Source organism: Glycine soja, chromosome 11, assembly GCF_004193775.1.
Source record: "Glycine soja cultivar W05 chromosome 11, ASM419377v2, whole genome shotgun sequence".
Lineage (NCBI taxonomy): Eukaryota > Viridiplantae > Streptophyta > Magnoliopsida > Fabales > Fabaceae > Glycine > Glycine soja.
Genome location: NC_041012.1, coordinates 17,139,304 through 17,155,276, shown reverse-complemented (window position 1 = coordinate 17,155,276; position 15,973 = coordinate 17,139,304). Strand labels below are relative to the sequence as shown.

Below are 15,973 nucleotides of genomic sequence, written 5' to 3'. Positions count from 1 at the left end.
ATATTTTAAAAATTTGGTGACCAAATTCAACATTTTAATATAATTTGGAAACCAAATTCATAATTAAGTTTAAAATATATAATGTAATTTATTTAAAAACATTAAATACATCAATTTTGCATTTAATAATTCTATATAAAATATTAATATAATAATATAAATAGAAACATAATTGAAAAATCATGAATGATACTAAAAATTTATAAAACATTAACAGTAGTAGCTTTAAAAAAGAATTTAATTTAAATATATTATTAATTTAAGTATTCTATAATAAATTGATAGAGTATATATTTATTATATAATATAATAATATAATTCAGTCTAAAATAAAAAAAATGAGATGAGAAACTAGCTACTTTAGTCTTGAATATAAATAATAAAGGTCTCTTATTGTTTCATCTCAAATATAAATAAATTTCAATTACATATGTCTCATTTAATGAAACTATCTCTAAAATATTTTTCATTTATTAAGATTAAATTTTTTTATGTTTGATATTAAGTTCCAATGAAAAATAATTTAAAAAAATGTATATTTTTAATTGAAAATAAGATAATTTAATAAAGTTAACTAGTTTTCTTAATAAATATGAAATTTTGTTTTTTTGCTTTTAATCAAGACAAGAGAAACATTTTATCATGATTTACTATATATGTTAAATTTATTGACTTTAAAAATTATCCTAAAATAATTTAAATGATGATTTATAATTAGATGACATTCTATTTTAAACCCTCGGCATAAAAATTAAACTCTATTATTAAATGGATCTTGCTAACTTCTCGTAGAGCATTAATTAAAAAAATAAAAAATATTTATTGTAAAAAACAAAAAAAATTATGGACCTATAATTTTATATTTTTTAATAAAAATATTTCTCTTTCTAATTTCTGAATCAATAAACTAATTACACTAATTAACATTTATAATTGAATATGCAAAACGGTTTTACATTATTTTCAATATATAGAAATTAAACTCGTTAACATTTGCCTTATTAAATTAGTCGCGAAATGGTTAATGTTAAAACTCGATAACTGAACCAATTATTTAATTGAATTTAACTTTTTTGAGACAAAATTCCTCGTGTCCGGACACACCACACAACATTGTTTTCTCTTTTTGCATCGCTATTAGGGTTTGCAGAGTTGCACTTTCCCTTTCTTCCAATTCATGCGTTTTGTTTTCGATTCCCTTTCTCTATCACGCCAAATCCCACCGAATCGTGCGACGCGGTATGATTTTATTTAATTGTTTTGTTTCTCCTCACTTTTCTTCCTTCAATGTGTTCTGCACTTGGCATGCGGTTTTGGCAGTGAATTTTTTTTGTGAATTAGGATTTTTCCTTCCCCTCTGTGTGCTTGTTGTTCCGTGTTTGGGTTCGCAGCTCGAATTTAGTGGAACTGGAATGCTCGATTTGGGGTATTTTTGTTTTGAAAATGAAAATTAATGAATGATGCAATATGTGCTTTGTGCTCTGTTTTTTTGTTTCTGGTTGTTTGGGTGGGAAAGTTGGTTTTAGTTTGATTCTGTGGAAAAAAATATGAAGGAAACATGGGAACTGCATCTTGTTTTATGATTCTATGTGGTGTGACTGCTAATGAAGTAAGGATTTAGGGCCAGGTTTTCTTAGGAAGAAAGAAATGCAGTTATAAATTATAATCTTAGTTGAGTGATTTATTATTGTTTTATATGGAACGTTTCCAATTTTCATGTGGGCTTGTAGCTTGATTGTTGGTTAGCATGGAGTATTTTCACTTGTGTTTTTTTGTTAAGTGTATTTAGTTGTGTTCATTAACTGCAGTAGATCCTCTTCTTTTTTTTTTTTTACCTTCTGAGTGGACTGTGGATCCCTTGAACTGAAAATGAAAAACTCCATCTATGTTAACCTTCATGGTTTCAACTTGTGTATTTGTGTTATTATTGCTTTTTGCGTCAATACTTATGGCTTATGTATTTCCTCCCTGGTGCTTGTGGGGTGAACTGCTTAATGAGACTTTCATACGCAAATATCCAATTTTGGTTATTGATGAGAATTCTAATGCTAGTTTTGTTCAGCCAAATGCCAAATTTGAAGCGTACCATTATGGTTAAGCCTTTAGTATATGCTGTTGTTAAGAGTAGCTTTTCCCAATTTGCCTTAGCTAGATTGGAATGATATCTAGAATTATATTGGAAGTTTGGGTTTTGCATTTCATTAATGTACTTTTAATATTAGCATCAGCTGAAAAGAATAAAATTTATTGTGGATTACGAGTAAAATGGTAACTAGGGTTTCAGTTCATTCATTTTGATTGAGTTCTGCCTGTAAGTTTTCTTAAAGATTAGACACTGCAAATTTTTGCATTACTAAGATATCTTTCCTTGCATTGCTGGATTATGAGTTTCTTATGAGTTCATCCTCATTTCCATTTATATACTTTGGTCTATGCTTTATCAAAAAACACTAGTTGGACAAGTTAATATTTCAAAGATTTTTGGATAAATAAAAACTTTGGAGATCAACATCCACTGACTCAGCTCCTAAAGTCGCATCATTAATAATTTATTTTTGAAATTATTTTTCTCATGCATACTTGAACATCATAAATTTCTTTTCACCTTTGGGAGGGGTAGTTATTTGAGGTGGGGTTTGCCAATGGCCAGGCATTTGACGATTTATGAAAGAGTCAATTATAAAGAATATTACAAAGGTGCTGCATATGGAACTTCTTTTTGGTTGATGGTTGCTACTTGCAAGTACGGAGGTACATGTTTACAAAAAAAAAAAAGTACGGAGGTACATGATATAGAGACAAATTCCTAACTTTTCTGAATTAAATGCACTTTACCACTTAGCTAGTTCTCATTACTTAAGTTGTAGGGCTGAATGGCTGATCAAGTTTGGCATGTGAGTGACCTTACCTTGTGTCTTGTGTCTTTATTATCATTGATGGAGGGTGACATGTGCACATGAGAAAAGTTTTGCTGGTTAGGTCCTTATTACATAGTTCAACATGCAATTCATTCTGGGAGAATGGAGCTTGCATAACCTTATACAATAAAGGTGAGTCAGTTTAGAAGATTTATGCTGAGGATATGATTATGGATTATGACTAAAACCTGCATTCACTTTGTTCCTTGTGAAAACTGAAGAAAACAATAGTTCAGTTTACTACTAGGATTGCAATTACTGAATGACTTTTAATTTGATCTTTTGTCCATCTTGATGTTGATTTTACCCTTTGCTCAAATGCACCGTGTTAGTAAAACACAAGCATTCTCCCCTGCACACAGGCCTTTGACAGACATATGTGAGAACAAATGATCCATTTTGTTGTTTGAGCAGTTCTAATTTGGTTGCAGATTTGCTGTGTGTGTGTGTGTGTATGTAGTGTGCATGTTTGTAAATGTTGCCTCCTTAGATTAACTGCATCAAGTTTATATGCATTAAAGACCAAGCTACTCTTTCTTCAGGTATATTGGAATCTCACTTGGGCTCTAATTGATGCATTCACACCGTTAGCGGTTGGGCTCCAATTCTCCAAGATGAGCAATTCTCACTCTGAAAATCATGCAAGTGATTTATTCTTTATATTTTCATCAATTACCTGTTCATAGTAGCCTAGTTGGTCTAAAAGATACAATCTACCTGCAGGATGAAGTAACTGTGGCGGGATTTGAAGTTCCAAAATCTCCTGATTCTAGTTATAACAATGTCTACCCTGGAAATGAAGATGAGGCAAGGGATCCACCTATGGTCCCTTCACATTTACAGCATACTTTGCTAAATTATCCTGCTAATAGAGACACTGCAGGAACTGTTCCATTGCCTCAGAATGTGATTCTAAATCATCTTTACATCGAGAATAGAGAATCACCAAGATCTGTGGTGGCGTTGGGATTCACTCATCGTTTCCACTCTAAATATGTTACAGTCGTGCTTTACAAACCAGTCCAAAGAAGGGGAAATACAAGCATTTAGTGTGCATAATATTAAAAACCTCGATCACCGATGGTTTGTAATGATTTATTGTAGACTCCATATTCTAATTACTGGAAATGATATTTTAATGAACTTTAGATTGTTTCTTGGTAATTAAGCTGTATTTGTAAATACGTTTTAATGTTATGTGGTACAGACAGGTTATAAACCCTTTTTTTTTTTGAGTTTTGGTTATTAGTGGTTCAATGGATAGGATGATATTGTAGGGATTTAAAGTGACTCACCAACATACTTTTTGAATAATTCAAGTAAAAATTTATTGAAAAAATTATTACATTTTTATATTTTGTGATAAATATTTTTTTAATGAAATGCAATTGTTTTTAAATGTTTAAGATTAGCGCTAACACTTGATATCAGCAAAATTAATGAAACTACAGCTTTAGAAGTGAATCAATGAAAAAATGTTTACAAATCACTTCTTTTCAAACTATGAAGTCTGAAATCCATAATTTTGCAAATATTAATATAATCTAAATAACTTGTCAAAGCTATTAAAATATATTTTTGCATTAAAAAAAAAAAAAAGCAAAGCAAATTTTATCTAAGAAGATTGGTTCTTCAATAACTTAAACTGGATATTTCTCAGAATCGGAGTGGAATGTCGAATGCCCAATTACCCATAATGTGCTGTCTCGTTATCCATTAGGGTCTTTGTTGTGTTTATTGTGTTTTTAAACCACCCTAGAAATTAGCATAAGATTCAACATCCATTATTTCTAAATCATTTCCCTTCCATTAAATTGCTATTATAAAAAGAAGATTTTTTTAATTGAAAATTATAAGAGAACGCATTTTAAACTCACAACAGAGCACATTTTTTTTTGCAACTCGATAAAAATCCGTCTTTTTACCTTTTTAACCAGTGTCTGCCTTACATTTTTTTTGTTGTCATTTTCAAATATAATGCTTTGATATCATGTACAAATTTAACCCAGCTTATTATTATTATTTTAAAAAATATATCTCTTTATTGATTATCTTTTAACCTAAATTGTATTTCGCACAGTTAATCAGAATATTTGGAAGATATACGAAAAATAAATAAAAAAAGATACCATGTATTTCTTTACATAAATAGTCAACAAGTATGAACGTTGAAGTATAAAATTAAGATTAAATTGATACATGATTGAAGTGTAATAATTAAAAATACACATTATTTAAGTGTAGTTTATGTTATTCATACATTATTTATATAAACTTGAAAGTCACGTGCTTTCTCTTTAATAAAAACACCTTAATTATGTTTTTCTTCTTATTATTATTATCTCTATTTCATGAATTTAGTCTCACTCTTTTTTCACAAATTTAATTTCTCACTTGTAATTTTCATTTATTCATTAGCTTAACCTCATATATATATATATATATATATATATATATATATATATATATATATATGTGTGTGTGTGTGTGTGTGTGTGGAAATGAATTGGTGAGGTTAATAATATAATATAATGTCATTAAAAGTACAAACATATATCATAATTATCTTTCGCATATTTAATATTTTTACCACAGTTTCACATTAAATTCTTGATGATATATAGCATACAAAAATAAAAATAAAAGATATTGAGCAACAAAAGTGAAGCATAGGTCATGCAATTTCGTAATAATATTTTCTTATTGTTTTTAATTATTTTTAATTTGTATTCTGATTATTATATTTATTATTTATTATATTTGAAGATATATCCAATAAAAATCATAACTTAAATATTTAAGTGTTATGTATTAATTTGACAATTTTGTAACTAAAATATAAAATAATAATGAAAACAAATGCATGAAAAATTATGAATGTGTTTGGAAATTCATTTTACAGGCGTCGAATGGACCTTTTTCCATATTTCAATAAAAAAAATGTAAGAGAAATAAAAGGGTTGAATTGACGATAAGTTTAACATAATGGATATACAAACATACTAACAAGACTAAAAGAAATCAAAACTAAAATAAAAACACATAAAATATTTTTTTAAAATAAACTAATTATACTATCTTTAATAAGTATAGAAGTACTTCACTATACAAATGCAGTAGATTATTATAATAGAAAATTTTAAAGGTAATTTTTAATGAGAAAAAGAGTTATGCAGTTACAATATAATTTTCTTTTACACAGTTATTTAATCATAATCCATTATGTATGATAAATTTATTAATTTTTAAAATAATTATCTTAAAATAATTAAAATGATGATATATAATTGAAAAACGATATAAAATTATTTCCGTCACTTTATAAGTATTGAACACAATTTTTCAAAAAGTTAATTCTCCAAGTAAAATAAAATAAAATGAGTATGAATACAAATAACTTATTTAATAATTAGATATAACAATAGCAATTAAAATGTATATAACTGTATTTTTTTTATTCATTAAAATATAACAGTATATCAATAATAAGAAAAGATAAAATTTTAGTGGCGGCAAACAGGACAATACAATAGAGTGTTATGATAATACTTTTATTAAGACTTAATAATTAATAAAATGTGTCAAAGAACATATTCTTAGAATTTTATGTTTTAAGGACGTGATAATTGTAAATCTGTGTATAAAATACTATTATGGATTGATGATCAAAATTAGAAGTGAGTTAATGATTACATAGTTACTTAAAAAATTATGTATATTTATTTTTTAATTTTAACTATTTAAACATAATTTAATAATTTATATTTATTATTCTTATTTTTCAAAACAAATTAGAATTAATACTTGTTATGATATACTCCATATATGAAATAAAACTTTTTTATACAAGTATTATATTAAAAATAAATATCAACTGCACGTTAAAAAATATACTTAAATATAATAAGTACATCTCTTTTAAGAAAGTAGTAGTACGGAAAAGGTCTACGCTTATTTCGTGTACAAACCAACGAATTAATCACAGCCACAGCCTAGGTATAGTATTATAGTTAGTGATCCTGAATAATTGAAACAACTCTAGGAGCTCCTGAAAGGGTGGGTTGGGTTATGTACGGTGTGTTTCTGTCGCCATCTATTGTCAAATTTTAAATTACAAAAGCCAAGAGAAAGAGGGAGACAATCTACTTGTTTGTTTATCGTTTAGCTACTTTATCTTTTAACACACTTTCTCTAATTTTTATTTATTTATAATCGACTGAGATTTATAAAAAAAAACCATCAATGTTATTAAGTTTTATTTATAGTTTTAAAAATTAAGCCGGTGATTGATTCATTTATGACATTGGATTATTAGGTCAATGATCAAATCCCTGAGTCATTATCTAATATGCATGATCCAATTTATAATAAAAAAATATAAATTTTTTATACTTATCTTAAAAATATTTAAAAATAACATTACAAATTAATATAATTTTATAATATAGATAATTAGATACCAAAATATTAAAAAACATCATTGTTCGAGTTCAAACAAATAACTAACAAAGATCACACACATAAATAAATAATTAAATAAGTTCAAGTTCAAGATATGTTTTTAAATAATTTTAACTTTTTTCTATGACCAAGGGACATAAACTAAGTCATTCCCAACGACAACAACGAGGAAGAGGTAGAAGGTGTGTGTGATGTTGTGAGGGCGACCTCGACGGCGTAGCATGATGACGTAGCGGTGGCAAGCGGTGGCATAGACTCGTTGGACTTGGAGAGATCGAGGTACTGTGAGATTGCGAGAGGAAGGAGACTCAAGAGATGCCGAGACTCAGGAGGGTTTCTAAAATGGCTTGAAATGGCGCCGTTTCGAGTTGCATGGAGAAAAAAGAAGAAGAAAGGATTAGTAACCCGATTCGGGTTGATGAGTCACCAGTTTGACTGCAAACTCGATCAGATCGCCCCGGGTCGAAAGCACAATCGATCAAATGTATGACTTAACTCGGTCCAGTCATCGGATCACGGTTTGATCAATCGGACCGATTGGGTTGGTCCGAGTTTTAAAACACTAGTTTACTTTTAAATTAAATTAGGAGAGAAAATGATTAAATAAGAAGTAATACCTATCAAAATTGATAATTTTTAATAAATTTCAATCAATCTTAACAAAGGTGTTAGAATTAAAGTGTCAAAGATAATATTGCTAACATTCCTCTAAGTGATGGACAATATTCATGTATATAAATTAGTATTTTAGTTTATAAAGCATAGATGATAAATGATTATTTTATATAATTAAAATTTAAATAATAAATACATAATTTTTAATATATAAATTATATTATAGTTATAATTCATAATAAATAAATATAATTAATCAACAAGTCACTTGTTTGAGTAGTATTAGACTTGGTTTCTTTAAACAAGCTCTCGAGCTTGAATCTTGTAGATTAAAAAATGTGATTAAAAGTGAAGAATCCAATTTACAATGAAGAACTTAAATTATGATTTTAGATTATTTTTAACTATTGATAAAAAAAATTTAGAAAAATTATTGAAATTTAATTGAAAGATGAAAATAAAAGAATGTAGATTGAAAATGATAGACCATTAAAATATTCAAATATTATGTGTTTGTAAAGATAAAAGAAAGGTAGTATAAAATGAATGTGCTGAGAGAGAATCATTTGTTAATTACAAATATAGTATGTAAAATACACATCTAAAAATGATTTTTTTTTATAAATGCTTAATTGAGAGAATAAAAAGAGTGAGACTAGAAATAAATTTGTGGAGACAATATTTATATTATAAATAAATCTTATTTTATTATACTTTAGATTATAAAAACAATTAATAATTATACATGTCTATTATATAAATAAAAAATAAAAAGTTAGTGGAGACAATTGCCCTCATAATATTGAATGTAGATCCGTCCCTGATTCTTCTTATACTTTATTCATATATTCATTTCAAAAGAATTGATTTTTATGCCGATACTAATAAAATTTGTGCATCTTGACACTTTTGATTATGTTTGAATAATCTTGCATCAGTTGATCATGAACTAAATGATATTTTTTTAATTTAAGTATATTTTTAATCCCTTAAATTTAGGGCTCTTTTTTACTCTCCCAAACTAAAATTTGTACTTTTATAGTCATTTAAATTTCTTGAAATTTATTTTAGTCTCTCTTGTGATAAAAAAATCACCACAAAATTGTGCATCCAAACCTCCAAATATTAGTCACAAGGGACTAAAAAATTTACCCAAATAACTAAAAATATATTTAAGTCTTTTCAAAATTATATTATTAAATTAAGAGGAGTTGTTTGTGATGTAAGTGTGTTTGAAATAGTTATGAAAATTAGATTATTTTGAAATTAATTATATATATGATCAATTATTATCAAAATTGATTTTTTTCTTATATAAAAAATTTGATGAATTAAATTCTGGGAACTCATAAGAGTCAAAACAAACTTCAAAATTAAAGAGACTCAAAAACAATCTTGGATCAGAACATTTTGATGAAAACTGATTTTAAGATATTAATTTTTCAAATATTATTTTTCTATAAAAATAGCTAAAACGTTTTTTTTTTCAAAGTGAGTGAGTAATTGGAGCAGTGGATACAAATATATAAAATTAGGGAGCAAATTAAGATTAAAAAATAATTTTTATATGTAAATTTTTTAAAGGAATACATTTGTATATCTTCATTATTACTATAATTAAGTTTGTCTCTAATTAAAAATAAATGTTACAGGAGGAAACTTGAATTCGATTCTCACATAACACATTTTCTCATATAAGTGTGAAAATCTCTGGCTTGTATTTAAAAGAATATATGAACGGATGATTTTTCGTATATGTCAAAGCCAATATTATTGATTGATTGACTTGCAACTAGCTTGCTTTGGCCTAAGTTATGTTCAAACCCTAAAGTTGTTATCAAAGAGGGGCAACAAACTTTTGCTCTACTACTTGCCAACTATTACTATCTGGATTACGACAGTGAAGCATATTTGTTTAGTTTTTGAATATGAATTATCAAATTTGGTCAAATGTTGTCACACTTGGAAGCAAAAGTGAAACTATATACGTGCATCAAAATAAATAAATAAATAAATCCCAGTGTTTTGCATGTCGTCGTCAAAAATTCATCATTTTTTTATTATTAATTTACTTCCATTACTAAGTTCTAACAATTTGCATGAAATTTTCTATGAGATTATATGTAATTATTGAATTTGACTTTTCTAAGGCAAGGAATTTATTTTATAAAAAGGAATATGTTATATAAGTAAACAAAGAAAATAAGAGGATATATAAGTTTAAATTAAATAAATTTATACGGTACTTTAATTATTTACATACATGGTTTTTTAATCTCAATTATTAATTTTTGAATCACTGAAATTTTTTCTTCTTTTGCAATAGATATTTTCAATTTAAAAAATATAAAAACAAATCTCGTCATTATTAATAAAGAGGGCAATTAAGAAAATGATTTCTTTTACTATTTCTTGATTTTTTTTAAGAAGGAATATCACTTAAATTTTATAATTTTTTTCTCATTAATTTGTTATCTGCTTTTTTTTTTTTTTTGCCTCAAGTTATCTCTCAATTTACAGTTAAAGACTACTATTTTAGGAGTGTAAAAATTATTGAAATGTGTTTTATTTTTTTAAAGAAAAGAAAATATTTTTTTACATATAGTCAGGAATTACACTTTCATTAACATGTTTAAGAGATTTAATTACCTACTAATATTTGCCTCAATCTTTTTATATTTCTCTTTATTCTGACTAGGGTAAAAAAGATGCTATGTGTCTGGATATAAAACAGATATGTAATTGATTTAATTGAAAGTTAAAATAAAATGTTGTAATAATTTATAATAGTTGAAGATAAAAATGTTCAGACAAAAAAGATGACACTTAAGTAAGAATATTTATATTAAAATAGTTAGATATTTTTTTATTAGTAGCACATCGCATTTTTCTAGATTTGGTTTACCTCCAATAAATTTTTCAGGCAATCAACAACAACTTGGGTCTGTCAAGTCAAGATCGGCTCAAGTTTTTTTTATTTTTTATTTTCGGTTTATATATGTTTTATCTTTGATAAATCGAAAGCTAAAATATCCAATGTTCATCTAATTAATGATTACAATACCTGTGAACTTGAATGTGTGGAAAAACCGACTGCACCAAATCTTGTCCTTTTCTTATTGAATTGTGACAGTAGCAATAGTCGGGAGAAAATGACATCCAATTCAAAACAATGAATTTTTTTCCCTTTTTTTTTAGAGTTATATAAAGTTATTTTTTTAAAAATTAAAGTATTTTTTTTTTGTCTAGACCATAATTACCTTCCACCGATACATAATTATTCAAACTCAACACTTCCAATATTAAATTAGAACAACTCTATACATTTACCATTCACATGAATAAAAATCATTTATTTATTAAAAGAATTTATGTTTAATTCTCATTATATGTAATTTTTTTTTGTATTAATAAAAATTATACATGTGTGTGAAATTAGTCTCTAATTCAATAAATTATACTTATGATTTCTGATTTAGGATAAAAAAAATTTCATATCGATTAATCTACACACTCGGTTGAAAAGAAAAATAAATAGAAATTGAATTTTATGGGAGTGAGATAAAAGCAACACCTTGATGATGGTAAGGTTTTTTTTTTTTATTGATAAGGTTATATTATTAATATTAAGCAATTTATCTTGTACGCATTAAAAAAAATTGGAGAAAACTTTGAGGTGCAGGTGTAAAGCAATTTAAATATAAATTATACTTTTTATTCTTCATTTTTCTCGTCAAAACATTTTAGAGAGGTTATTGGTGACTAGTGACTGACACCTTATAGCTTAATGTGATGCGTGTAATGAGGCGCGCGCGCAAGAACACAAATCCTCATTTCCCCAATAAATTTGGTTGGTTAATTTAAATTTCGCAACTACGTTATAGGATGATAAAGTCCAAGGAAACCACACTGTAGATAGAATAATGCAAACCACACACGTACAAATGTTGAATCACCTCTTATATTTGCATAGTTTCCATCATGTAATAACAAGTGAGAGAAGTGTTAGATGTAATAAGAGTAATAATAAATGGACAATCATATATCACGCACAAATCCTTATTATTTGACATTTTTTTTATTTTTTATATCTTTTTTCTTATTAAATTTAAATCATATTATTAATTATATTTATATTTTTTTTCTCTTTTTGTCAAAGTGTCTAATATCTAACACTATTACAAAAAATACTTTTAAAGACAGTTGCTTATGTCTTTTCACCACCGTTTTTAATCGTTTTTAAATCTGCTGTCGTTGAAAGTCAATACTTTTCACAATAATTTTTAAACCATCTTAGAATCTCAATTTTCACATCAGTTTTCTTCGAAATTGTCTTAGAATATATTTTTTTATTTTTATTTTTTTTAAATGTTAAAAAATTGATGTTTATAAGACGATTTTTTCAAAAACTTCATCTTAAAAAGTGTCATTTGCTTTCTTTTTTGTTGAATTTCACGTTCCAAGTTCTCAATCAGTAATTAAGACAACATTTTACAAGAAGAATATGAATAAAAAAATACAAGCATAGATTAAGGCAAATTAAAAACACGTGTAAAGAGCAACAAAAAACTTCTAATATATAAAAATATATTAAGTTGTTGGGAACAAATTAGTCATCAATATGTTGATTTTATGATAGACCACCAACACTTTATAAAAATGCAAACTTATTATCAAAACCAACAGCCATAAATCAAATATAAATAACAAAGTTCTAAAACTTAAAAGAGCTTCTTCCAAAATCACAAGCTCATAATCTAACATTAGGAAAAAAAGGAACAACTTATAATAGTACATAGAAATGCAGTTTAAAATATATATATAAAGTTTGTAAGTAAATCACAAAATATTTAATTTTTTTTAGGAAGTCACTCCAAATTAAAATCATAACATATGAATCAGATAATTTCTTGAAAAACATATGCAAAAGATTATATTACTGGTCTGATTTTCTCAATTCCAGGAATAACAGTGAGATCAGGAAGCTGAAAGGATGATTTCTCTATACCTCGTTTACCCTGCCCAAAAAAATTGATGAGATATAAGTACTTTATATGGGCATACACTATGTAATTCATCTAAGTTATATCAATAATAAAAAATTAAAAATAAGACAAAGCAGAACTATGAGCATCTTTGTCATAAAGAAGTGTCCATAAAAATTATGCAAAAAAGTCATGATTATTCATTATAGATCCCCATTATATAACATAATGCAAGCTCCATATTCCCATTCAATCTAACAAAGATAATAAAATAGAAATGAATCAAGATTACCCATTGTCAAACACCTATAAGTCCAAGATTGGTGATAGCCTCAACAATTCCCCTACAAGCACCACATACATACAAATAAGAGAAACCTTATCAACATTATCTTCTTCATCCTATCACTACACCCCTAATGCAGACTACAACTATCAAGCATGTTTGCATTGCATCTTAACCCATAACAATCAATTTATAATGCAGATTTACCTATAAAATTTTTCTCTTCAAGACTTCAAGAACACCAACAACTTTGGGTTTGATGCAGTAGCATCCCACACCTTAAAAATGAAAAAGAAACCATTATATAACATTTGCATAATGGCCATGAGACCAAACTAATAGTGGGAAAGGGATGTCAAACAATTGAAATCTAAGCATGCTACACAAAAACATACCTCAACAACATCTAGCCTTGAGCAAATTTGTTTCAATTAAGCAATTTTCATCCTCAGTTGAAGCTGAACAAAAAAATAAGTTTCTTTTCGAATAATTATCAAAAGGAAGACAACAGTAAAAAATAAATAAATGGAAGCAAAAAAAACATGTTACAAATTATTACACCTTTTTCTTCTTATTGAGATGACTTTCTCTTTTTGCTCATTATCATTTTCTTCCTCTTTAGAATCAGAATCAACCTTCTTATTAGTAGCTGCATTTTCTTCTGAACCATCCTTCTTTTCAGTATCCTAGTTGTATAATAACAAACTTTCAATAAAAAAATATACAAAGAAGATGTAATGAGAAGAAGAAAATTAAGACATAAGATTACCTCCAAAGTAGAGACATCAGTGAAAATAAATTTCTTGAAGATTTTTCTAAATTCCTCATCCATGCATTTAACTAACTTTGCCTTCGTTGTACGTACTCAATTTCAATTTGTTCAACAAGCTGCAATTGAAGAAAATTAACGACAAAATTTGTGCACTAATGACAATATATTTCAAATATCATCCAAAAAATTTCAATCTATGATTAAATGGAAATAATAATCTGCTTCAAGATATGACCTAATAACCTATATACATTCCAAAACACTCAACAATGATACTCAATGCAATAGTTACAGTAATTAGTCATGTTTAAGAACTTCAATCGAAACAAAGTAAATTTGCAACAGAGGAATAACTAGTCCAAATACACAAATCATTTTCCTATCTTTTCCCTCCAATTCCCTTTCACCTAGCAAAGCCTTAGAAATTCTCTCACTCTCAACCAAAAGCTCTAAAACACAACGAGCTCTATTCAAATATGAAAAACCCTAATTTCACAACAATTGTTGGAGCAAAACACAAATATAAACATTCAATATCAATTTCCTATGAATCTATCTTTTCCAACGATAAATTCATTATCGATAACAAACCTCCAATGGAGTAGGAACAATAACCAACACAGCAAAGCCTACGAAAGTATCAAAGTAATTAAAAGTTAGATGGATGACAACCTATCTTGAATCATCGTTCTCTTTTGCATTGTCACTGTCATCGGCAGAGTTAGGAACCGGAGCCTCAAATTCCTTGTTGTTCTTCTTCGCTTCCAATGGCGGCGGTGGTGATCACTTTCCCATGATTTCTTGGCCATGGCGATGGAGTCATTGAAGTTGGAAATGATGCCATTCTAGTATGAAATCGTTTCAGCTGCCATCATTGAAGGTTTTTACAAAGTGAGAAATTCGATTAACAAGAAGGTTAAGTGTGAGATAAGAATCATGAGTGAAGTGAAGAAGATAATGAAGAATGTAGAAGCAAATTAATTTTAGATTCAATATGAAGATAATTTTCCAAAATCGTCTTTAAACTTGTCCAATCTAAGATGGTTTTCATCAAAATGATTGTCGTATTGAATGACTTAACGATAGTTTTACCTAAAACCATCGTTAACGAATCCACTTATTTACAAAAATGCTACCAACCATTTGTTAACGATGGTTTTGGCAAAACCGTCGTTGTTCTCACGTCATGAAAAGCTTTTTATGTTGATAACTGCTAAATATGAGTTATTTTTTATAATAAAAATATATTAAAAATATCTTTAAAAATATTTATTTAGCAATTATTTTTGGCTTAAATATTAAGAATTGATATTTTTTTATTTATGGCTTGTAGATATAAAAATGAGGCATTAAAAGCAAAAAAAATCTAGAAAATATCAAAAAATATAAATAAGGAAGATTTTTTTACATTAGATCCAAGTCCACTCCATCAATTATAAAAAGGGAGTCAAGCCCAAGTCTACTCCAACAGCTATAAAAGGGGGTCAAGCCAAGAAGAGAAGACATACCGAATCTCAGAGCACTCTAATACATACCTAAAGCCTGAGAACTCTCCCTTAGGAAATTCTTTCATTTCTTTCATAATTTTCTATTCTCTTTTTCCATCCCTTCTCCTCCATCAGTTCCTATACCCCTTTTCTAGTGTAAGGTCATTTATGGCTATGAGAGACTAAACCCTTAGTTAGGGCTTAGCAGGCCTAAAAAGTCAAAAGATGTATTTTACATTTCATATTTATCAATGCAAACAAGTGTTTTCTTTCCTATTATCTTTTCTTACTTTTAATTTCATGCATCATTCATCTTTGCATCATCTTTGGGAGTTAGGTGCTCGACATAGGGTAATCCTTAATAAAAATACAAGAAAGGTCTTGCATACATCTGTTTTAGGAATTAGTCGACCGACAGAGAATAATTTTTAATAGAACTAAAAGGAATG

At 27.3% G+C, this 15,973-nt stretch overlaps 1 protein-coding gene across 2 annotated transcripts; it reads left to right on the top strand.

The window, feature by feature from the left end:
- Positions 1–1,066: 1,066 nt before the first annotated feature.
- LOC114373598 (SNF1-related protein kinase regulatory subunit beta-3-like) lies at positions 1,067–4,153 on the top strand. Of its 2 annotated transcripts, none has more exons than XM_028331093.1 (3): positions 1,067–1,239; positions 3,461–3,559; positions 3,642–4,153. In XM_028331093.1, the coding sequence occupies exons 2-3, from the start codon at positions 3,533–3,535 to the stop codon at positions 3,966–3,968; spliced, it is 354 nt and encodes a 117-aa protein (XP_028186894.1). In that variant the 5' UTR covers positions 1,067–1,239; positions 3,461–3,532; the 3' UTR covers positions 3,969–4,153. The 2 variants fall into 2 exon arrangements, with proteins under 2 accessions (XP_028186894.1, XP_028186895.1); XM_028331094.1 differs by lacking the exon at positions 1,067–1,239 and adding an exon at positions 1,279–3,050.
- The last annotated feature ends 11,820 nt before the right edge of the window (positions 4,154–15,973 follow it).